General features: G+C 35.2%; 1 protein-coding gene across 3 annotated transcripts; it reads right to left on the reverse strand.

The window, feature by feature from the left end:
- LOC128983514 (uracil-DNA glycosylase-like) lies at window positions 1–25,000 on the reverse strand. 3 transcript variants are annotated; one of them, XM_054402814.1, is made up of 7 exons: window positions 24,916–25,000; window positions 23,056–23,445; window positions 20,518–20,671; window positions 17,832–17,874; window positions 13,297–13,385; window positions 9,062–9,240; window positions 1–1,335 (listed from the first exon to the last, which is right to left on the reverse strand). In XM_054402814.1, the coding sequence occupies exons 2-7, from the start codon at window positions 23,422–23,424 to the stop codon at window positions 1,186–1,188; spliced, it is 984 nt and encodes a 327-aa protein (XP_054258789.1). In that variant the 5' UTR covers window positions 23,425–23,445; window positions 24,916–25,000; the 3' UTR covers window positions 1–1,185. The 3 variants fall into 3 exon arrangements, with proteins under 3 accessions (XP_054258789.1, XP_054258788.1, XP_054258790.1); XM_054402813.1 differs by having other exon boundaries at window positions 24,547–24,972; XM_054402815.1 differs by lacking the exon at window positions 1–1,335 and adding an exon at window positions 1,819–1,913 and having other exon boundaries at window positions 24,547–24,973.
- Between the last annotated feature and the right edge of the window lie 268 nt (window positions 25,001–25,268).

Raw genomic sequence — 25,268 nt, forward strand, 5'->3', positions numbered from 1 at the left:
GTAGAGTTTATTGTTTTATTTTTTTAAGTTTTGACATTTCAAGCTTAAAATTTTATGGTTTTCACCATTACTAAATGGATGTCAAGAAACTATTATAAGCTAAGATAAGATGTTACCAAGATAAGTATTGTCAGCCAGGGAAAGCAAAACACACTCTCCCAGCAAAATGTTTTTAACGAACCTTAGTAGCCTACATGAGCTGTATATACCTACATATATATATATATTTTACAAAACTATAAGGCACAACAACTTACAAATAGGATACAATATCAATAATGTTATATTACAATTATTATCAATCACTGTCAAAATAAATTTTGAAAAGGCCTAGTACAATATTATGAAACATTTGGCATTTCTGACTACACCCAACTGGCTTATTATTTAGCATAACTTGCATGATTTGGTTTTTATTCCAATCGAAAGAATGGTTATTTATGAGTCCCTTCATTTGTAACAATTTGAGAAGTCTATTAGATCAAATAAATAACCAGCTGTAGGACCACCATGTCTGGGTTTCAAAATGCATTCAAACAATGATTTAAACTCAAAATCAATCAAATGATATCATCACATTAATCTGTTACAAGTTTATTCTAATGCACAATGAAATATAAAACTACTTTCAAAATGAGTAAGTTTATGTAATTCGAAGCAACATATTTATTCTTGAAACCTTTTTTTTTTTTGTAGTTCTTGATAAATAAATGTATACTGATAAATTTTTGCCCACAAGGCATTTTCTTATTCTCAATAAGTTTATAGAACCTCGATAGGTTGACTTCTTATCGAGGTTTGCAATAACATATGATTAACTTAGGGGTAAAAAAATTCAAGGGGATTTGAAAATTACATTTATTATAAAGGTTGAATTGTTATCATGGGTCTTGCTATCGAGGTTCCACTTTAAATTTCATCTTGGGGACTCGAAACTCATTTGCACAAGCGGCTGTATTTAAATATTGTTTTGTTATAATTCTACATTAACTCTAAATCATGAGATCTGTATACAAAACAATTTGACTGAGATTACTTTTTTGTAATCTCCTATAGAATAACACGTAGAATTTATCTGGACTTGATATATTTAGTAGCCTATAACTAATCATGGGAATCTATTGCTTTGGTGGGATTCTTCTATCTCCATCATAAGTACAATTAACTTAGCATAAGCGTTCACATCTATTGGGTCGGGAGACAACTCCAGTCAATTGGATTCTTGCCCTGGCTTACAAGTAATTCATTGCACTTGGAGAAATGTTTACATCCAAAAAATCCTCTGGATGCAGATAAGGGAGAGGGGTGCACACTCTTCAGCACGTGGTGTTTTTTCTGAAAAAAGGGAATTCATTAAATTATAATTATGTTTTAAAGTGATGAAAAAGATGTTCTAACAGTTGTCCCTTTGATTTTGACGTGATTACTAACTCAAAAATAATGCCAGGGTATGAATATACCCTGAGTTATTGAGTTATGAATATAGAGGTCGCAGTGTCAATTTTGGCTGATGCCAGGCCTAGTCCAACCCATAACTATTTTTCAGCCCCACACACTCTCACAGTCATGCAGGAAATAGTTTGTATATTAAATAGTTCTTATACCATCAATATTTGTATATAATATTATCCCCCATAAAGCAAATTTCTTTCTTTTTTTGCGGGGGGGGGGGGGGATATTTTACAACCCCCCTTCACCATTGAAAAAAGTCTTTTAGTGTTCCAAAATTTCAATCCCAACATGTTTTCAAAATGTTTTATAATATGTAAGAAATGTATTTTTACTACAGTTAACTGAGAAAATGCTGAAATTACTTACTTTTGCCGCACTCCAGTATTTCAACCAAACAACACTAAACAGTGTGCTTTTGATAGCAACGTATTACGCGTACGCTTCAAAATAAGTTGGCAACACTAAAAGATACAACGACTACAATCAGCTGGTGCTGCAATTCCCATTTCGTTCAACGCTTAGATTTAATCTTACCTAAAAACAAGACTAATTATTTATATGCCTTAACTGTAGGAAAAATATAATGTGTAACACGAGCGCAAAGTGCCTTTGCTGTACTTGAGAGAATTTCCACACCTGCCTGCGGCTTGTGCGTAAACATTTCTCTCATGTTCCGCAAAGTGCCACTTCGCACATTAGTTACACAAATAACTATTGTATGGAAATAATAAAAAAACTATAACTAAAACATTAATATTACAAAAAAGTACTAAGTCAGCACCCCGCAAAATATACCTAGTTGACACAAACACGAAGCACCGAAGATTGGAATGGCCGACAAGGAAACGAAGCTCACCAAAAGCTTTAGCAACACTAGTACAAGACGCGGCAATCGAACACAACGTTCCCCGTGCGAGGCTGAGCTCACCCTGAATCAATGTTGGTGGCATGGGAGAAGGACGACATTTCTTACCCCGCACCAGTAGTGCTGGTACCACAGCCCGAGAATTCCCGCCTCTCACGCACACAAGACAAACACCTGAACACCCTTAACAACTGATTCCAAAAGACAAATGATGATCCTCTGCTAAACAACCATAAAGAGTAATTTATAAATGAAAATACTTTTTAAAAATGCCACGTTTTTAAGCGCACTAAAAAGTAGAAAATAATCTTACTAATATTATAAATGTGAAATGTTTTGTGTTTGTTTGTTTGTTTGAAGTTCAATCACGTATTAACTACTAGACGGATAGGGATGAAATTTGGTATGATGATACCTCACATTACCGATTAACCCTCCCAGTGTTACTTGACGAAAATTCGACAAGCAGCACACTTTGTGTAGTGTTACTTGTCGATTTTTCGACACGCAGACATCGTTTACGGCGAAGGCTCTATGACTGACTGAATCGGATTGAACTGGATCGAGTTAGGTATCGTTCTTTCCGTAATATTCTAAGCTTTCTCCAGAGGTCTGTCTCTAAGCGCTATTCATTTTAGTTCCGAAAATATTGTAGCAGACAGCTGACGTGCGTGTATTTGTAAACAGCTATGTTCCCCCGGACCGATGACTGATGTGTTTTATTACGTTTATCATTGTTTTAGTGTTAAAAATCCAAAGTAGTGATATACGTGGTGCATTATAAGAAGATTTAAGTGGTTTTGAAGTGCTGGTTGATGATCCTGAAGAAGTAGGTAGTGATATTGATGTAAATTATCAGCCAGATTCCTAGCTATGGTTAGGCTATGCATTCTTAGCTAAACGCTATGTACTGAAATCAGTTTTTTGCCCATAACTTATTTATTTGCAAATATACTTCCTTATATTATTATATATTTGTAATCCTCATAAAATTTAGAACAAAGTGGCTATTTTCAAATATTTATAGGCCTATAATTTATACAATTTCATTGAGCGCGAACTTATTTTTTTTTTGAAAATTTTCGAAATTATATTTTTTTTACCTAAAAATTTTTTTTTTTTTTGAAAAAATGTTCCTTATGTTTTATATATAATATTGAAGCCAATGATTTTCCAAACAAAATGGTATATAGAACATTAGAATTAACATTGTTTTAAGCTTCTCAGATCCGTTTTAATAAAACCTTGCAAATGTGCCAAAAATAGGTGGACATTAAGGCCTAAACTATGGACACTTGGAGGGTTAACATCTAGGCATATTCTTATCTCAAAATGAATATGTTGAGAGAATAAATACGTGTAAGATTTAAAACGAAAAACGTGGGGCGCATGCTAATTTACAATTAACTTCACCTATTGAACTATTATGATCAATTGCATGCGCCCCATGTTTACCGTTTTAAATTTTACAAGTATTTATTCTCTCAACATATTTATAAATTATTTTCTACTTTTTAGTGTGTTTAAAAACATGGCATTTTTAAAAAGTATTTCAAGTCTCTAGCTCATCGGGAACTTTGTTTAAAATTGATATCAAAATTTGTAAGAAAGCGAGCTAATAAAAACAAGCCTATAACATGACTCAGAGGCAAAATGAGGACAAGCAGCGATATTTGACTGAATATCATTAAAAAGTGAAAACTTCCAAGTTCCATACAAAATGTATGTATAACTCACAGACTTTTGCTCAGTCATCAAAGTACAAATTCTTACTTCTCCCAGTTGGCTGGACACCTACATTTGTTTGAATTTAGACCTTGATATTTTGTTTAAGTAAAAAAAAAAACATGTTTATTTGTTTAAAGTAAAATATGCAGGGGTGAGTCTTTGGTTATGCCTTATTGGAATCTTACTTTAATACTTTACTTTAATACTTTTCATTGAAATGGTGACCATACAAAGTAGGTATTTTAAGCCAAGTATGAATGGAGATCAATGTAGGATGGGTGGAGTGATCTTGTAGTCTTGTTAATGACTAAAGGCGGTGACACACTATCGATCTTTTCCCCGATCAAGACCCCGAACCGAGCAGGGAGAAGGGAGAAGGGAGATAAATATCAGCAAAATTTTACTCCAAACATTTCCCCGAACATGACCAAGACCAGACGAATTCTACCGAGCGCGGCAAAAGGAAGTTTGGAGAGAGATAGAGAGTGTGTGCGAGTGAGAGCACGGAGGCAGTGCCGTGGAAGAGGCAAAAATTATTGTTAAAAGTCGCATTTTGAAAACTTGTCGCAAAAATAAAATATTCTAGAAAGGATGCTTAGTTATATCTATTGATTTCTATTGGTTTTATTCATTGAAATAACGTTACAGAATGATCATTTTAATTGCCTTTAATAATATTAATGTTTATATTATTTTTGAAAGAATTTAAGTCAACATCAATTACTTAATTCAACCTTAATATTATTGATATAATTGATTTAACGGTTTCTACACTTTCAACCTTGACCAAACAAACCACAAACATTACATCTTAAATGATTATAATATATAACGGCAACATATTACCCAACATTTATTTATTTTACCAATTAAAGAGTTTAATTGCCATATTAAATCAGAACTATCAATGCTAGCGCAGGTGGCCGCTCGGTGCGGCGCTCGCGACGATGTACGGGGCAAAAATGTACCGTGACACACTATCGTACATCGGACCGATCTTTTCTTTGATCTTTCGCCAAAAAACCGCCTCCAGAGCGCTCGTCTCCCTGCTCGGCCTGATGTCTTGTTCGGCGTCTTGATCGGTGTACGGACCCGTGACACACTATCGAACATCCTCCCTTCGACCTCCCTTCTCCCTTCTCCCTGCTCGGTTCGGGGTCTTGTTCGGGGAAAAGATCGATAGTGTGTCACCGTCTTAAGGCTGACATATTCCTTAGACACAGCTGTTAATTAATAGCCCATACAGCTAACGACAACTAAGCTACCTACAGTTTATAGTGGAATCCGAACCACATTTTTGCCTTGGTATTAACAAATTGAAATTGGTTAATCAATATTGCATGTAGCATGTTGAATATACAGATCGATATAGATATCTATTAGATATATTATGCAGAAACTAATTATATCTACATAGATTTTTAATAGTTGTTCAATGTGATATTTTTTGTATTGTTTACATATTTGATACTTTCCATTTGACCATGTATTACATTTTAATTGATGAGTGATGAGGGGGAGGGGAGTGTATTATTGAGGGGTACAAAAATGACACTTGCAAGTTGAGGAAAATACCTTGCACCGACTCTGCTTGAGCCAGTATGTACTGCATCCTTTAGTTCATTATCTCAGAACTGCTGAGATCTTGATCTTAGCAACATCTTCAATTCTTCATATGCAATTAGAGATATTGGGAGTGTGAGGCAGATATGTTTGAATGCATCCCAACCCAATTGAACTTTCCCAGGTCTCTTGTTATATAGCTACAATGCTATAAGTATATTCTCTAAGAACTCCTTAGCTCATCACATATGGCCCACAAAACTCCCGATAAATAGCTACGACTGAATAATTTGTTGAAGCTAATAATCTTTTAACAGCTAAATGCTCCTAACTTACACTTGCTTGATAGGATATTATACCATGATAAAGATGTCATATATTTTTACGGAAAGTAAATAAAAGAAACGTCTTATAACACTTAAAACATATATTTACGCTTATACTGTTACTCACAAGACGGTAAATATACAAAAACGATGGTAAGTGGTGATCGATTTCGATTGGACACTCCAATCATCATCAGACCCAATAGGCGAATGACAAGAATCTTGAATGGCGTCCCTACTTATACCCTATTGGCTACCGGAAGCACCGGCCAATACATTTTTATAAGTACAACTGGAATCAAAATGTATTTGTTCATTAATCAACTTATTTCTATCTTTACATTTTTCCTTATAAATATACAATTCTTCCCAAGCATTCATTACATATCCTTTCTTACAATTCTTTAAAATATCTAGACTATCCTCCATTTTTCCTAGTGAGTGCCCATTTTGTAACAGGTGTTGTGCGACATTTGATCTTTCCGGTTTGTTGTTCCTCCACGCAGATATGTGGTTTTTGAAGCGGTTTACGAAGTTCACAGTCTGTCCAATGTAGAAGCTATCACAATCGTTACAATTGATTTTATAGATGCCCGAAGTGTCAAATTTGTTACAATCTTCTATTTTTGGATGCAGTATTTTACTCATGGTGTTCTGAGTCCTGTAGGCTATTGAAACTCCGTATTTCTTGAATCTGTTAGCAGTCCTTTGTGTTGTAGTCCCCGTGTAGCTAAATGTGATATATCTGGTGCTTTCCTCTTTTATCTCTTCTAATGTTGTTCTGCTGTTTAGTGTATTCTGTCTATCGATTTTTCTCCTCGTCTTCCTTGCGATGTCCTCTATCGTCTTGGTTCGAAATCCATTCACTTGGGCGATCTTCTTAATGGTGTCCAGTTCTTTTTTCCTATTGGCTTGGCTAAGTGGGATCTTATAGGCTCGGTACAGCATAGATCTAAAGGCTGCGGTCTTGTGGATTGTCGGATGGATAGACTTGTTGTTGATTGTAGTGTCCGTTTGCGTAGGTTTCCTGTAGATGTCAAACTCTATTTTGCTGTCTTTTCTCTCTAATGTGAGGTCCAGGAAGTTGATCTTTTTGTTTTCTTCAAACTCGTTGGTAAAGGTGAGGTTTGGGTGGTGGCTGTTTAGTGTCTGCATCATCGTTTCATGCTCCTGCTCCTGGGCTTGTCTGAAGATAACAAGAATGTCGTCTACATATCTAACATACAGTTTTACATCATGATTCTTTCTTAAATTCATTAACATTTCTTTTTCCTGGTGCTGTAAAAATATTTCTGACAAAATTGCCGAAAGTGGACTTCCCATAGCTAAACCATCTGTTTGTTCGTAAAATCTATTGTTAAATCTAAAATAATTTTGCTTTAAAACCATCTGTTTGTTCGTAAAATCTATTGTTAAATCTAAAATAATTTTGCTTTAAAACAGTCACAAGCAATTTTACAATCTGATTGACATATTCATCGTCTAAACTATTCTGCAAAAGCCTATATTTAACAAGATCTACAGTTTCTGATACAGGTATGTTTGTGTACAGATTTGCGATATCAAATGAGACTAGCCTACTATTGAAATGCCTCAAATGAAACAGCCACCACCCAAACCTCACCTTTACCAACGAGTTTGAAGAAAACAAAAAGATCAACTTCCTGGACCTCACATTAGAGAGAAAAGACAGCAAAATAGAGTTTGACATCTACAGGAAACCTACGCAAACGGACACTACAATCAACAACAAGTCTATCCATCCGACAATCCACAAGACCGCAGCCTTTAGATCTATGCTGTACCGAGCCTATAAGATCCCACTTAGCCAAGCCAATAGGAAAAAAGAACTGGACACCATTAAGAAGATCGCCCAAGTGAATGGATTTCGAACCAAGACGATAGAGGACATCGCAAGGAAGACGAGGAGAAAAATCGATAGACAGAATACACTAAACAGCAGAACAACATTAGAAGAGATAAAAGAGGAAAGCACCAGATATATCACATTTAGCTACACGGGGACTACAACACAAAGGACTGCTAACAGATTCAAGAAATACGGAGTTTCAATAGCCTACAGGACTCAGAACACCATGAGTAAAATACTGCATCCAAAAATAGAAGATTGTAACAAATTTGACACTTCGGGCATCTATAAAATCAATTGTAACGATTGTGATAGCTTCTACATTGGACAGACTGTGAACTTCGTAAACCGCTTCAAAAACCACATATCTGCGTGGAGGAACAACAAACCGGAAAGATCAAATGTCGCACAACACCTGTTACAAAATGGGCACTCACTAGGAAAAATGGAGGATAGTCTAGATATTTTAAAGAATTGTAAGAAAGGATATGTAATGAATGCTTGGGAAGAATTGTATATTTATAAGGAAAAATGTAAAGATAGAAATAAGTTGATTAATGAACAAATACATTTTGATTCCAGTTGTACTTATATAAATGTATTGGCCGGTGCTTCCGGTAGCCAATAGGGTATAAGTAGGGACGCCATTCAAGATTCTTGTCATTCGCCTATTGGGTCTGATGATGATTGGAGTGCCCAATCGAAATCGATCACCACTTACCATCGTTTTTGTATATTTACCGTCTTGTGAGTAACAGTATAAGCGTAAATATATGTTTTAAGTGTTATAAGACGTTTCTTTTATTTACTTTCCGTAAATTTAATAACACGTACAATGCTGATCAAGAAGTTATATATTTTTACTATTTTAAGACTTGGTAAAATTAACATAAGCGATCTTTAAGCCTCCATACTACATCAGCTGGAAAGCGACTGTCCTGCCACACTATCCTGAATTGAATACTTTCCACATATTGTCCAAATGGAGTTTATTTTCAGCACAGCCCTCGTATTTGGTTAAATAAGGTCAAACCAACACATATACCTCATGATTTATGGTACCTAAAAAATATTTTCAATTCCCTTTACTCCTGCCAATTTCAATTGCTTTGAACCATGTGGAAACCTTTTAGGCATTTTATAAAGAATTTATATCCTGTGAATAATAGTCTACAAGTAGTCTAGTGAAAAAATATTCAAAGGGCCTCGTAGAACCAGAAAAACCTGAACCACAGACCTAAATTTTGTTTTAAGTACCTGATCAAGAAATTCAGCTTTTTTCTGAGCGTAGGATCCCCAAAGCAGAAAGACTATGCCTTTGCCGTTGGTGTTGAGATGTTTGATCACTGCATCTGTCAGTTTCTCCCAGCCCTGGTCCTTGTGAGAGTTGGGAGTTCTACACTTGACTGTCAGCACAGCATTTAGCAGTAGCACACCTAGGTACATATCAAGTGTTACATTCAACTTCTATCACGCTAAGTAAGATTCCACAATGAAATGTAGGTTATCATCTTTAATCTAATCTTTAAAGGATAGTTTAAGGTTTAGTTATCCTAATTTGTCCATCGAATCGATCTATCTAGCCTATCCTTGAATGCTTGAAGAATATTCATCATCCTGTTTAGCTGTACAGGCTATCTACCCTTAACCTTTTCATGGTTTTGAGCGTAATTGTGCGGGGTTAGGGTGGTAAACGGGATGTCCAAGGGTTTGTAGGTTAGATTTAATTTTTAAACACCTATCCTAGATTGCTTGAAGGATATTCAGCATTCTAACTAGCCGTATGTTTAACAGATCACACGGCACATAGATTACACAACGACGACATTTTATTTCCGCGTCCAATATGGTAACAATGATGAGTGAATGAAGGAAATTGATTTGTTACGAATGATTGACACTCGATTCATTATTGGAAACAAATTGTATATCTGAATAGAATTTCAACCCTACAGTATTTCGTTTGTCGGATCTTATTTTCACATTCAACCCATGGAAATTTGAACACAGCACTGCTGAACCATCTTTGACAAAGAGACAACAAAATCAACGCACACTTGGCAATTCCTACGCAAATAAGAAAACCATTATAGTTTGTGAACTAGGGCTAGCCGGACTTGTAGGGATTTAATAATTAAAAGACACATCTTGGTTGCTCGACATCTTGGTATATTCTGAGAAAGAGCCATCGGCCCAACGCATGGAGTAATACATAAAATAATAAGAAACTTACAAGTCAGAGTTGATCATGTACTATATAAAAACATTACTACAGTTTGCTTGTTTATGGATATATTTTGATCAATTTTGGTAAATTAATTTTAGTATTTTATACTAAGCTATTAATGTCACTAACAAACACATTTTATCAGCAAACGTAAGTATTTGCGAATCAAGTCCTATTTTATCCTATACTCTTATGTGAGTAATGTTTGCTTGTATATATGCTTGCACAAAGATCTCGTAATGGATTTCAACGATTTCCTTGAAATGTTGTAATAGCTATTTACCTTACAAGTGTAGTAAGAGCGTTTTTACATCACGCAGGTGAATGTTGTGCAACGAGCGGAAGCGAGTTGCATAATTTACCTAAGTGATGTAAACACACTCTTTCGTAACGTGTAACGTACAAGATTTTACCTGACCCGACAATATACACGAGGTTACGTACAATATGTTTCATTATCCATTTCACTCATCTTCTAACAGTAACGTTCTTTTAAAAACAAAAGCTAGGTTAGGAAAATTCTTTAAAGCAAAACAATAAATTTAAGCGCACAGATGATTTCTAGCATTGAACGTCGTTGGCTCCATAGAGGTATATTTTTTTAGTTGAGCACTCAATGTTATTTAAATGGGTTTCATTACATCACCGAGTGAGTTTTTTGATACTTTACTTCACTCGAGAAGTAACATAGAGTTAACATGGTGGATTAGGTAAATAATTTATATCTGTTCTAAAAATTTGGCCTTAAAACAGTCAACAAAAATGTAATTAAGTTATACCAATGAATTTAGTAGCCTAGTTTTTATTTTGAGGAAGCGGTATCATTTGGCTGAATAACAAATATTTTGCCTACTTCTGAATGTGTTGCACTAAATAGGCCACTTTGCCTGTTTAAATAAATCATTTTCATTCATTTCATTCATTCATTTATAAATCCACTCTAGTCTATATGAACTAAATTGAATCCGGTGTAACCATAAACAGACATTTTAAGCTTTATTTTATAACCTTTCTCAGGATTACAGTTAACTTATGGAGTTGTGTAATCATCGGTTATGACATTGCCTTTAAATCTTTTGTAGGCTAAGTACACTTTTAATTCTATTTAATATATTCATTCAATATTATTATTATTATTACGAGCTGGTGGCCCGTCCTACGTACGGGAATCGAGTTGTCAACTAAAACGGAATAATTCAGAACATCTAGTTCACACGCATATACACAAATTCTGGCAGTTTTAATGAGGAAGATCACCTTATAAACAAATGTAACGTGACCACCTATTTATTCTATTCCATTCGAATATAGACCTAAAATATGGTGATATGTATGTTAAATCCGATAATTTTACCATAAAACAGCATTTGTGTCGAGTCGATTTGAAAAATCTTGAAGTGAGATTGGCGACCGATTCACACTGGTTTTGAGTAGAGTAGCTACATGCCACCTCCAATTGCATACTGTACTACTTATGTACTTACCGTACCTTATCTTACCTCCGTGACCACTGAAACTTTTATGAGAATTCTGTTCTATCACCTGCCTCTTCAAAATTTAGATCCCAGTCTGAGGATGCATTTCATAACTTGATATTTCCCGTCTATCGTGTGGTACTCCTTGGAATATACTTTTTTAAAGTTTATGCACAGCCTGTCCATCCAAGCTTCACCTACTTCTGGAAAGCATCCCTATATTTGGTTGTTAACACATTTCTCTAAGCTCTCTGTTCTTTTTTATTTCGGCCTCCGGGCCGTTATCTTGAACTGGTCTGTATATTTTCTCTGCACTTTATTATCTAACCCATCATTAAGGTTTTTCGGTTCTTTGGTCAGTGCCCAAGTTTCTGAATGATCAGTACTACGGGGATAGTTGGTATGGTATGAGTCGACTTTGGTTTCTGCTGCACACTGCAGTTTATTTAACGGTTTTATAGAGACCTACTACATACACCGATTGACGCTTTCATTACTAACCAAAATTTTAGTATGCCGACATACTCACATTCAAACATACAGAAAAAGAAGTATCAACACGTAAACCACTTATATCTTACACAATTAAGCGATAAACTGCTGAAAAAATATTTCCCAAATATGAGTTGAAATTTGGAATGCATAAACTAAATACTTACACAGATTGCATTTACGACAAAAACTTGAGTAAACGCAAGTGTTTGTGATGTTTAGTTCATAATAACACATTTGCTGATACCGCAAATCCTTCACGGTAAGGGAAAACTACCTACATTTTAAAGTGAAATAGTATGTAAGCAAACGCAAACACCAACGAACAATATTTTTGTAAACAAACAACTCGTAACATAAACATTTCAATGACAGTTATAAACCAGCTGTTAGTTAAACCAGCATTGAAAATACTTTAAATTGCTAGCGTCGGCTGCTAGACTTTTTGAAATTAAAACTTAATTTCTAAAAAAACTGGGACCCTAAACTAAAATTATGGCTTCGACATTCCCTAGTTCTCAAAATTATCTTTCTTTCAACACAAAAATCATGAAAATCCGTCGAGTGGTTGATTCAGAATCGTGAAATAAAAAAACACTGTTTCGTTTTAATATTATAGATAAGACAATGTTTTCTTGTTAGTAAGGTTTGAGAGCGTTGACTAAATGTTTTTTCTCCATTTCTTAAGGGTAATTATAGAATTTGTACTTTATTCTTTAGTCAAAATTCTTCAGGGAAAGTAAATTTTTCCAACTCATCTGCTCCCGCGATTTTATAGGTATTTTTATCCTCTGAAAAAATAGCTATATCCCACAATCGTCGCGGGATTGAGAGCATCTCTTGCAAACACCAAGACATCATGTCTGCCGCGATTCGGCGAGTATGACAAAATTCTGAACGTCCCTGAGCACCAAGACATTATCATCTCCTCCTACGATTTTGGAAAAAATATTGAACATCCTCACGAACGCCAAGACTCGTTATAGTCTCCTGTGATCCAGGCAATATCCTAAACACCTCCTCCTCCTGCGATTGAAAAAAATCATAATTGTGTCACACTATCGCGGCAAAATCTTTCACATGGAGACATCATTATCGTCGTCCATAACCATGGACAAATTATTGCATACCGGTAATAATCAATAAACCAAAACATTTTTTTTATTTTTTACCAATTCTCGGTTTGGTTTTTTTTTAGAAAGACCAGTAAACTGAACCCCATTGCATTATCTGTTAGATTATCAAGATCTTGCATTTGATAAAAAGTATAATTAAGTTGAAGAAAACTGTGTATTCACCTTGTCTTGCCCAGCCAATGAGATAGCCATGTCCAGGCCTCTTGAAGCCACCAATGTCATTTTCTAGCTCTTTGTACATATTGAGTAAGCTGAAACAGACGATTCTTACAATAAAGAATGTCATGCACACAAAGGGTTAACACGTTCGCTACCACAATTATATGGAATTTACGCTCGCATAGACCAGCGACGCAATTGTGCGTCGACTCGTTTCTCACAAAAGACCACCGACGCATATTTGCGTCAACTGGTCACATTGAAATAGACTAACGACGCACACTTGCGTCGGTGTTAAATGATATTAATCAGCATATTTCTTAGCAACGGTCTATTTTAAAGCCCTGATTTTATCGTAACGGTCTAGAGGAATATCTGCTGCAAATGTGCGTCGCTTGGTCTGTGGATATGACGATTGGTTACGCCACACAACAGTTGGCAACATTGTTGTTTACATTGTGTATTCCGCGACATCACAGAACAGATGTAAACGTTATAACCTTTGCAGTTTTGGCGAGTGTTTAGTGGAGTTTCTTTAATTGTTTGTGTAAAAGCTTGAAACAACCAAATTTACAACGACGCTTACGTGGGTCACCTGGTCTATTGAAACAAAAACAAAAATGTAATCTTTTTAACTGGATTTCATTAAATATACTGACCGACACATATATGCGGCAATTTAAAATTTGCTCAAAACGATAAATAAAAAAAATATTTATTGCTTACTAATTCACTTAAGGTTAATATGAAGTCAATTAGTCCATTTAAACGATATTTCTCTTTTGGTCTGTCGGCAATGTTATTCCTATATCACTTGGTCTGTAAGCAATGTCATGATCATTCCTTTTGGTCTGTAGGAGTGACCGGACCGACGCATATGTGTGTCGCTCGGTAGCGAACGTTTTAACTTTTTGGATTTTGATATCTAAAAAAAAAAAAAAAAAAAAAAATAGAATGGAGTCAAATTGTAACACATGTTACAAAACCCAGCAAACAGTAATACAGCAGAACTGTCAAATTCAGTTTTTTGTAAATAATAACAAATGAATTCAGTTGCTATTTGTAATATAATGGAGCACGGGGAAAACATTTCTCAGTAAATTGCCTTTAATTAATGATATAAGAATTGTACATATCACTGATCATAATAAGTTTAACATAGAGAGAATAGTATTTTAACATATTTTACTCGGCTCTGCCTCAGTTGAAAAATTATAGATTGTCAGACTGAGTCACTTTGGGACCAAAATAAATGTTTTGTCATAATGTACCATTATTTAAATAAAATACTATATATATATTTTTACTAAACTAACCAACAGAAATGGGATTTTTTAAATTTCTTTATCCATGTAATTTTTTGAGTCAGGCCCTATTTTATTTTTGTGTTTTACAGCATATATGTATTTTAAAACGATATGATATGTCAATTTTAACTACTAAATAATGGTGTAAATACCTGCATTCATGTGATCAATTTGTTGCTAAATTGCAACCGGTTTCGACTCACAAAGGAGTCATCGTCAGGCCAGTACAGATGTCTTCTTGCTTCATTTGAAGGTCGTCAATTCATGATAAATAAATACATTTAACACGCACACGTACACGAACATAAAAACAAACATTTAGGGCTAATAACGAAAGATAATACAATATGGTAACGGGACACGACGTGATCGGGCAGGGGTTATGTCTAGTATAATAAAAATATACAAATAGTTTGAAATATATGCAGCTTCTACTTATGTTTTATATAATTGAAAATCTCTCATTTAAGTAGCCTTAGTGGAAAATAAATATTTAAGGTACAAAGAAATTGACAAGATTGTATTTACATATATTTAACAAAAACAGCACAAAATGACATATAGCTTAAGTTGTAGAGATTTTATAACACTTTAATGACATACACTAAACCCTAGCACTGAACTACTAAACCCGTAGGGGAACCCCTCGGACTATGGTTCTTCTTAATAACTTCCAAAAATTTACTAGACACTTACCGAATGGCCTCTCTTGTTTTGCGAAGTGGGAAATCGCGACCGCAGCAAACCATCACGAATACAGGACGTCACCGCAATCAGAAGAAATCATCACGCGGCTGTTGCCACGATACGGAAGTCATCACGAATCTCGCCACGATTGAGATATGACCAGAGATATGGCCACAATCACAAATAGCCTATAGTCATGGATGCTGAGATAATCGCAGGAGATTATCGCGGATGTTGCCGCGATTGTGTAAGACACAAATAACGTGAGTGCAATTATTATGGCATTGCCACCATCGCAAGTAACGATCTAAATGAATAATCTAATTAATCTATAAATATAATCTAATCTAATTGAATATAAACTTTGTGTAAAAAAAATTTAAACACATATCTTGTTGTAAATAAATGTCAATTTATTTGTAAATATTTATTTTCTGCTAAGGCTATAATTAAATCAGAGCGTTTTAATATCAAACATAAAATGTAAGAGCTGCAAAAAAGGTACAGTATTATAGTGAAAACTATTTATAAATGGTTACCTAAAAAATGAATTGCCTGTTAGACCGGGGCCACACTTGTACAGTTCGGCCAAAACGTCTGTGCGCGCGGACAGGTCGCTAGCCCAACTAAAACTTACGGATACTGGTTATTTGCAGTGCTGGGGTAGGGATGAGTGTGTAGCTAGACACAAATGTTTTAGTTATTTTACTGTTTTTCGATTAAATGGTACTTACTATAAAATGTTTTAAACTACTGCCACATTGTATAACACTACTACATTATATTCAATGTTGAATACAACGCAATATTATATATATAAAACATAAAACTAAATAGTGTTATACACGAATACTAGAAAAAAACATTTGTCTAGTATTCGTGCTGTTATACATTCAATGCTAATTCGTAATGATTGTCATTCGAAAGTCTTTGGAAAATTATGATTTGCTAACATATGGATTTGGTAAAATAAAACACGTTTTGCTCGCACTGACGTCACTATGCACACACCTTCTTTCATACGCCTTGCGTCTGGCTCACGTAAACAAATTGTTTACTTGCAGTATCCAAACTTAATGAAAAACATTTGATTCACGTAAATGAATTGTCTCCTTGCAGTATCCTAAATCACGGGGCACACCTGCTTCACATAAATGAGAAATCTACTTGCTGTATCCAAAGTCAATGATACATTTGGTTCAAATGAATAAGTCAATGGTATAGGCTTAATTCTGGTTCACTTAAATGGAATGTCTTTTTGCAGTATTCAAAGTCAATGATACGTGGGATTCACGTAAACGAATTGTTTACTTGCAGTATCCAAACTCAATGGTATCTTTGGTTCACATTTATCAAATTCTTTTTTGCAGTACCTATTCAAAGTCAGCATTAATGGTACGTCTAGTTCACGTAAATGGAAAGTCTACTTGTAGTATCCAAACTCAATGGTAGGCCTTTGGTTCACATAAATGGCTATTTGGAGTATTTAAAGTCAATGTTGCATCAGCCTAATACCAGTGATCCTAATTATTAGTTATTCATTATGTAGTAAATAAATGATCAATGATATTAATCCGATTGTTCTTTCCTTTTCTTTGTACGGTATTTCTAATGTGCTAAATATTTTAGATGATTCGTGACTAACAAATGTTGCGACCCTTTTTTACCTTTTTATTGTTATCTTGCAAATAATGTCATGGCAACCGATTAACCCATAAGGCCCATGTTAAATTTCTAAAAGCTAAAATTCACATAGGGAAAACCCCTGTGGTCCAATTTGAACCATTTCAGATTTATTTCCCATGGTTGATTACTACGACTGTGCTAAATTTTGTGCAGATCACATTAGCCGTTCAGGAGGAGTATTTGAAAAACAAAAGCAGGAGTGTAGTATAAGAGCTTCGCTCCCTCTGCTCAATGATATAGAATGAATTATAAGTAAACAGGTACCAGGCTATATTATAACTGATTGAAGAAAGTGTTATGCATCTCCACCCAGGCAATAAGAAATTTAAAATAATGAAATATTCTTGAATTTTAATTAATATTCTGTGTGATAAAAGTGTATGTATTTTGTTTTAAAATAATACAATGCAAGTCAAATACATTTAACAACATTTACTCAGTATGGTAATGTTTACAGGTAAAAAAAGTTTAGGTTTCTTGAGGTGAGATCAAACTTAGTTTCAGAGCAGTCAAGCCCTGACTTTTCTTTTTCTGAATCATCATAAATCTTACCCTTGGTAGTTGTTTAAACCATTCCTTGTTCAGACCTACGAAGATAAGACAAAAAGGTCAGTCACTAAATACAAATTATAATTATGCCAATGTATATTTTATAGCACAACACAATATTTATTTATCTTTTTTCCACATTTACAAAATTGTATAGAATCCAAACTAATGTTCTCAGAATCATAAATGTCAATGACCTAGCTCATATTCCGACCTTGGCTTTGCTTTCAGGCATGAAACTTGAGCTTGGGTCGAAAAGAGTCACTTTACACCCTAATGATAAAATGTACTAGCCTATTATGTTCTTACCTTGGTGGAGGTGAAACTCCAACAGGAACACTGAAGCTCAAACCTGAAAAATCAACATCAACAGTTAAAATTGTAATCTAAATAAAAATAATAAACGTTTCTGGACAGGTCAGTTACACTATTGACTTAAAGATGGTTACTCCCAGTGTTGAATTATACAAACACTGTTAATAATGGTTTAGGTTTAAGATAACGTCACAATATATGTATTATTTTTTTAGAGTGTATAGTACGATAAACGCCAATGTTTGATTAGAACAAATTGTTTTAAATATTTAAAACAGAAAAAAAATTGTATTAAAAAATTGTAATTGTATGTGCAGAGTACAATGCTTGTCTTCAAATTGGACGGTTGCTAGTTCAATCCTGAACCAAATGCTTTAATGGCGTTCTGGACTAAAACTTTGTATTTTAATGCAACGTTGCCATAGGCCTACCTAAACCTCCACTTACATGCTGGGAGCTGAACAGCTGATACCTGCTGCAACCTCAACCTTGAAGGAAAGCTTATAACTTCTACTTTTGTGCTTTGGTTTACCAGTGCTGTTAGTGCAGCAGATTGTTAGGTCCGAGGTGATAGCAATGAAGGTCAAGGGTTCTAATCCTGTCTTGGCCAGGTATGGAGTCCAACTCTCTGGCATAATAATATACAGGGTGACCATTAAGTCTTAGGACAACTTTATAACTTTTAAACAACAAACGATATCACAACCACATTTGGTATACCGTTACTGGAAATTGTAAGCTACTTTTCTGTGTACATGGTGGTCGGATATCACCTTTGGGGGACGGCCCGTCGGGGGTCAGAAGAAAATCTTTAATGACAGCCTATGTTGAGTTGTACATCATTTTAAAGGTCTACTTCAACTGAAAACAATGCCGCAAATCGGACTTCAAAAGGTTGATCCAGGTGGAAGAAATCGTGTTTCAAAGTTTAAAAATGTTTAATACCATTATTACTGTAGGTAATAGAAGTTAAGGGTATTACTTACAGAAAGTCTTTTAAAGTAGGTGTTCAAAATGTCCACCATCGGTCGTCTGGCAATATGCTAACCGGTTATAAAAGGCGGCTACTGCATTTTGTGTGTATTCTCGTGGAATAGCTTGAGCTTCATGTGATATCCTATGTCTCAGTTCGTTCAGATCTGTAGGCTGAGTTCGATACACTTTGTCCTTGATATAGCCCCATAGGAAGTAGTCAACCGGAGTTAGGTCAGGGGAACGAGCCGGCCACTCAATCGCACCTCGTCTTCCAATCCACCGGTGTGGGAATACTGAATCTAAGTATTGCCTTACCTGAACACCATAGTGTGGCAGTGCTCCGTCTTGTTGGAAAAAACATGATTAGAAGTCAGCACCCAGAGTAACTTGTAAAGCAGGAACAATCTCATTTTGGAGCATATCCTGATACTTGTTGGCATTTAAATTTCCATCGATGAAAAATGGTCCTATAATTGAATTACGTACGATACCTGCCCATACGTTTACTTTTTGGGGGTGTTGTGTGTGACACTCACTCATCCAGTGTGGGTTAACATTATCCCAATACCGGCAGTTATGCCTGTTAACATGGCCATTCAACATAAAAGTCGACTCATCTGAGAATACAATATCGTCCAAAAGTATTTGTCTTTGGTCAATTCTATTCATCATAATTTCACTACAAATTCCATCCGGCGATCAAAATCATCTTCGGTTAGTTCCTGCAACAGGGGAACCCGGTATGCCTTGAAACCAGACTTCTTTAATACTTTGCAAACTGATTCACGACCTATTCCATGAGATTGTGCTGCTGATCTAACTGATTGTTTTGGATTTTCAACGAAAGACTGAAGAATGTCTAATGAGCCGTCTTCGTCTGTCACAGTACTTGGTCGTCCAGATCTGGCACGATCCTTAACAGTACCAGTGTCTACAAAGCGAGCAACTGTGTACTGTGCTGTGGATTTAGAAATAGGAGCTCTATCAGGAACAGTAGCATTGAATAATTGTGTGACTTCTGCAAACGGTCTTGCATTATCACCCCAGCCGCGCATCATTAAGAGTGTAATTCTTTCACGCTCACTAAGCGGCATCTTTTAAAACTTATAATCTTATAGTAACAGGATATGGCTGCAAAAACTACTGTAGCTTGAGTGGTACTGATAATCTTACAAAAACTTGTCTAAACCATAAGGGTCACGTCATAGTCTTTCCGACACGCACGTACAAAACACAGTAACAAACAAAAATACATTTAAGTAGGCCTACTACTAACTAATTTATGGTAAACGGTTGTCACGACATAGGGGCGATTAAGGTAATTTAACATCATATATATTATATGACAGTGATTCAGAAAAAACAACATACAACATGAAGTCTCTGGCACAGGCTTGGTGGGAGTGGCTTGGGTTGAAGCTGACAGGTTGGGTGCACCTCAAAACAGGAATTATTATCATACTATTTTTCACTTAACCTTACATACCTTTTAGCATGTCCACCAACAACTTGTTTTACAGTAAGATACAATAAAGAAAAAAACATAATATGTAGAGGGATAACTAAATCAATGACTAACCCCTACAGGAAATGGGGCTATGATGCTACCCACCAAAAGATCGATGTTATAGGCTATTAGTAACAAACCAAGGATTGAAAATTGCCTTCCAAAAAACGTAAAAAATTACAATGAAAAATAACATACCATGAGCTTGTCCTGGATGGTGGTAAGGGTCTTGTCCAAGTATGACAGCTTTGACCTCATCAACTCTGCATTCGCGAGTCCAAGTCCACACTTCCTCTGGCCTTGGGAAGATAGGAGTGGTTTTCTGTCTTTCTTCAACAAGGAACTTGCTCAACTGCAACATGGCATTGTTTCACAAGAATCTTAAAATCGTGAACATGGGTTTAAATATACTAGGTGGCGTCCGCAAAGGCATCTACAATATTAAGCGGAGTCATCAAGGGTTCATATTATATTGTTTTTGTCATACTGCATTAAATACAGCCATTTTTAATGCATGCGTTGCGGGTCTAAGGTAGCAATTTTACTCTCTAGGGAGTAAAAATCCTTTTTAGACTCTAGGGAGTAATAATCAGCTGTTGTCAACTCAGTTGTAAATTTCGATTGTAAACAATCACATGTATCGAAAGTATGTATCGATTCGAGCTTCATAATCATTTTTACCTACAGTTTTAAGTGAACACAACATTTGTGTGGATATAAATATTAGGGTAATTAGTTTGGCTCCACTTTGCTTAGTAGTGAAGGGGAGTAAAACACAGAGATGTCATTTTAGGGCTTTTCGGTGGCCTGAATTTACATTTCAAGTTAAAAACCTCTGGGTTGGACGGTTGGTCATTAGCTTTTTCTCAAATAGGGCGTTACGGTTCCAGCTATTGATAACCTAGAAATCAACCCTTACAGTTTCGGATTATACTATTTTGGCTGATAACTGCATATAAGATGACTTCGTATGATGATGATTATATAAGTGAAAACACAAAATACATGTCATTCTCTTAAATCTGACCTTCATAACTACTAAAATATAACTAACTACCCAACTAGATGAATATACTCAGTAAAACAATTTTTTTTAGTGAATTTCCCATATAGGGAATAAGATATACTCATATCTTATAAGTAGTTACTCATGGTAAGACCTGGACCCGGACCGACTTTTACTTTTTCGATTTTGAGGTCCCTAGAGGCCAAAAACACCATTCCATCAAATTCATATCGCCCCTTCCAAGAAACCCATTACTTCCTTGTTTACTCAGATCTTATGTGGACTTTTACAAACGCGTTAACCCGTGTTAGTTTTGGAAGTTATATTTACACATGATTTGTTTTAAAGTCAGTTCGAATTATTTTTTTGTGTCACATGTTGTGGTGTATATAAGTAAAAAAATCTGAATGGGAAATGGATATTACCATTTGTCTCTTTTGTGAGGTAAAGCCCATAGGGAAGTTGTTGCTTTTTGGGATATATATTTATATATGTGTCCGTTAGCGCAATAACTCGAGCAAAAATTATCCGATTTTGTTGAAATTTGGTATAAACCTACATTTATTCTAACAGGTTCGCAAACCAGCATGTTTGGGCTATGGGGACGGGTGTTTATGGGGTAAAAATTGGTTTTTCCCATTTTTGACCCAAAAACAAAAAAATTAGCAAATTCTTGCCAAACCATATTGTAGAGTTTAAAAACATAAATGATTTAGTATATTGAAGCGTTACTGTTCGACTAATGGATACGGAGAAAATTCCAAAATATTGTAAATTTAAAATTTCCATGTTATTCTTATGGAGATTAACAGTCCAGTAAAATAAGACATTGTGGTATGCAAAAGGTCGGGTATTTCTGATTTTTGGATGTTAGTGTTGGGCCCATAACAGAAAATCCAAGTTATCCACCTCGAGATACCACCGCGCGCCGCGGGGCGCGCCACTTGTTAACGAAATAGCAAAAATCTGACCATTCCTGTGGGTTTTCACTCTATCTCGCGAACAGTTGATTTTACTGAAAGTATTACTTTATATAATTAAACGAGGATACATTTGTGACAGTTTAAGCCCAACAGCAAGTATGTAGCGTAAATAACGGTCAAAATACAGACCTTCAAATAAATAAATTTTCCAAAGATGTATAAAAATTGCTGTATAATTTTAATTGCTGACCCAAAAATGTGAGGTCAATTTGCAAATCTACACACCTAGACAAACATTTTGGTATATAATATGTGGGGGTTAAATCTTACAATCTTATAAAACAAAAAAGCCTTATTGTTCACAAAGTTTCAAGTAGCGTATTAATAATATATGAGCTTCTAACCAACCACTGGCTTGAATCCCCCCCAAAATCATAAATTCCCCTCAGAAAATTTTCTGATGTTGCAACTTGCGACATCAAAACCCCTGTGGGCACCTTTGAATGAATGTCAAAGAGATATCACACCTACAATTTCTGTTTATTTTGATCATCTGATTTTATTGATTTTGCTCCCTCAGCAGGGGGCGGGAGTAGCTTTTCAATATTACAGTTTTTCTGACAGAACCGACAACGGAGTGTTGCAGTAAAATAAAAGGTTTTTAATAGCTGTGGGACTTTTCATTGAGATCTGTATGTAAGTTCTGCTCCCAGTAAAGCAGAATCAGACAAATAGCGCCCTATTCCATATTCAAGAAAAGGCCAACTTGTAAGTTAGGTACTTTGCATTGGCTTAGACTTAACTTACCTTCTTAAAATATGGCTTAGAGAACTCATCTTTCAGTGCTTCAAACCAAGTCAAACCAACATTGGAATGTAAAGCAGGGTGTGTCTTACTCATAAGCTTTAATTCTGCACTAAGTTTATTATTAGCAATCCTAAGCGCCATTTCTTCACTAACAACCGTTTCTAGCTTCTTTTCTTCTGAAGGTTTTGATTCATCTTTATTTGTGGGATCAGCATTCCTCAATTCCTCATCGTTATTTGATTTAAGTATTTTGACAGATTCCCTCACATTAGTGTTGTCAATATTTTCAACGTCAGAAATGTTTCTTTTAGGGGCTTTTTTTTCAATGGATGGCTGGAAAAATGCTTTTATTGTTTTCTGATGGCTCATCTTGCTTGACAGATCGAAAATCTAAAAGATAGTAACAAACAGTTACTCAGTAGTCACCAAATCTCTTCAACACGTTACCTACCAACCGTCACACTCCTCTGTGTGACGACTCTTGTGTGACCTGGTATTGAATGTGACAGCTAGGAACTAGAGGCATACATATAAGTTATCCTATTTTAAGAATAATATTTTCTTTTAGTACCCTAATGCCTGAAAAGTTCTAAGACTACCCTCCACCTTACCTTACTTTAGGCATAATTTGGCAATCCCTTATAGGATTAATATAGGTACAGTTCAGGGGCTACATTATGAATTGCACAGTAACCGAGTAACCCTTAAAAAGGAAATAAGAAAATAATGAATCTTAATTTAACACACTCGGTACATATATACTACTGTTAATTACTTTACTATAAGAGGGACAAAAATATTGGTTAGGCCTACTGTCATAGGCGTTTAACGTTATGTTGTGTGCACATGTGTGCTGTGATTGGGGTTTAATATATTTGGATTTATCCAAAAGTAAAATAGTTTTCTGTGCTGCATTTAAATTAAAGACAGAGAGAAAAACAGACATAGCAAATATGTCCAAGTTATACTTGGTTCAGTAACAGTAACAGAGTTATTCAGTTATTGAATTATAGGCTCAGAGCAAGCGTCGTATTAGAGATTAGGATTAAGAACTAATCTTGTTTAGGCAAAAATAATAGCCTGCCTACCTAAGTTATATATTGGATTAATAAATGAAACTATTCTAAGCTAAACCAACATTAACTAACCAAAATTGCAGTAGGCTAAGTTACCGTTTCAAAATTCCGTTTGATAACAGAAAAGGCATGGGGAATAGGCTATCTAACGGAATTTTGAAATGTTACCGTACAGCAAGTTTGGTTAGGCCTAATAATATTTTGTATTTATTGATACTGAACAATATTTATTTAGGCCTATCGTAGTTCTCAGCAAGTTTCAATTTGTTAATAACAATAGGCTATATAAAAAAAATAAAATAAAATATCGATGTATCGAAAAAGAAATCGTCGATAATAATGAATGTTCCCTTTAACAGGAAAGAACCGTTTCTAGGCCTTCCTACCAAAATACATAAAATGTATGTGTACGTACCGATACTGCTCAAATTCGAATAGGAATTCCTCGTTATATAGGCTAACTTAGCTGGTTAGCATAGAAATATCTAATCATCAAGCATAACTTGCTCGAGAACAAAGTTTTAGTACTGTAGTAGACAGGACACACCAAACTGTATTCTATTTTGTTTCTGACTATTCACTATTCTGATTTTACTGAGCCAAACAAAGCTCAAACACAAAAATGTGGTGAACTTGGCTCCTCCTAAGTTTACTAAAACATAAAACAAAATAAAACTAGATGAAAATCAAACAAGATAGATCCTTAAAAAGCTTAGCACTCTCTTTCTTTTCTTTGGTCTCTTTTAGTTAATTAAGTAGTTAAGCTAGTTTCGTTTAGGCCTACTTAAGTTAGTCTTCAGTCTTGATTCTTGACAGCGGAGCAGCGGCGGCAGCCGGAGCCGGAGCCGAGCCTGAAGCGCGGGAACTTCACACAGCTGTTTGCTGTTTTTCCACAAATCTTTTTCAAAAACAGTAGGTTAAATAAAACCCTATGCAGCTAGTGTACTTTTAATGAATTGTCTGCGTTGATTATATACCTATAATGTGTTCTTTGATATGTTGACGTTTACATTGTTCTTATGTGTATGGTGATGGATACTTTGGAAATTTTTACCATATATTTTTGTATTTATGTTTTCTAAATGGCAAGGTCAAAGTCAGTGAGGATTTATTTTCCTTCATACTATCTATGAATTT

Source organism: Macrosteles quadrilineatus, unplaced genomic scaffold (assembly GCF_028750875.1).
Source record: "Macrosteles quadrilineatus isolate MER2022 unplaced genomic scaffold, UCM_ALF_1.0 Scaffold_1__1_contigs__length_201487025, whole genome shotgun sequence".
In the NCBI taxonomy this organism is placed as follows: domain Eukaryota; kingdom Metazoa; phylum Arthropoda; class Insecta; order Hemiptera; family Cicadellidae; genus Macrosteles; species Macrosteles quadrilineatus.

Bases quoted from the DNA above. Each gene is read 5' to 3' on its own strand.
- LOC128983514 (XM_054402814.1), bottom strand. From the start codon at position 23,424: ATGAGCCATCAGAAAACAATAAAAGCATTTTTCCAGCCATCCATTGAA. The intron at 17,875-20,517 runs GTATGTTATTTT...TTGATTTTTCAG, and splicing joins CCATCCAGGACAAGCTCATG to GTTTGAGCTTCAGTGTTCCT. The intron at 13,386-17,831 runs GTAAGAACATAA...CGTCTGTTTCAG, and splicing joins GGAGTTTCACCTCCACCAAG to CTTACTCAATATGTACAAAG.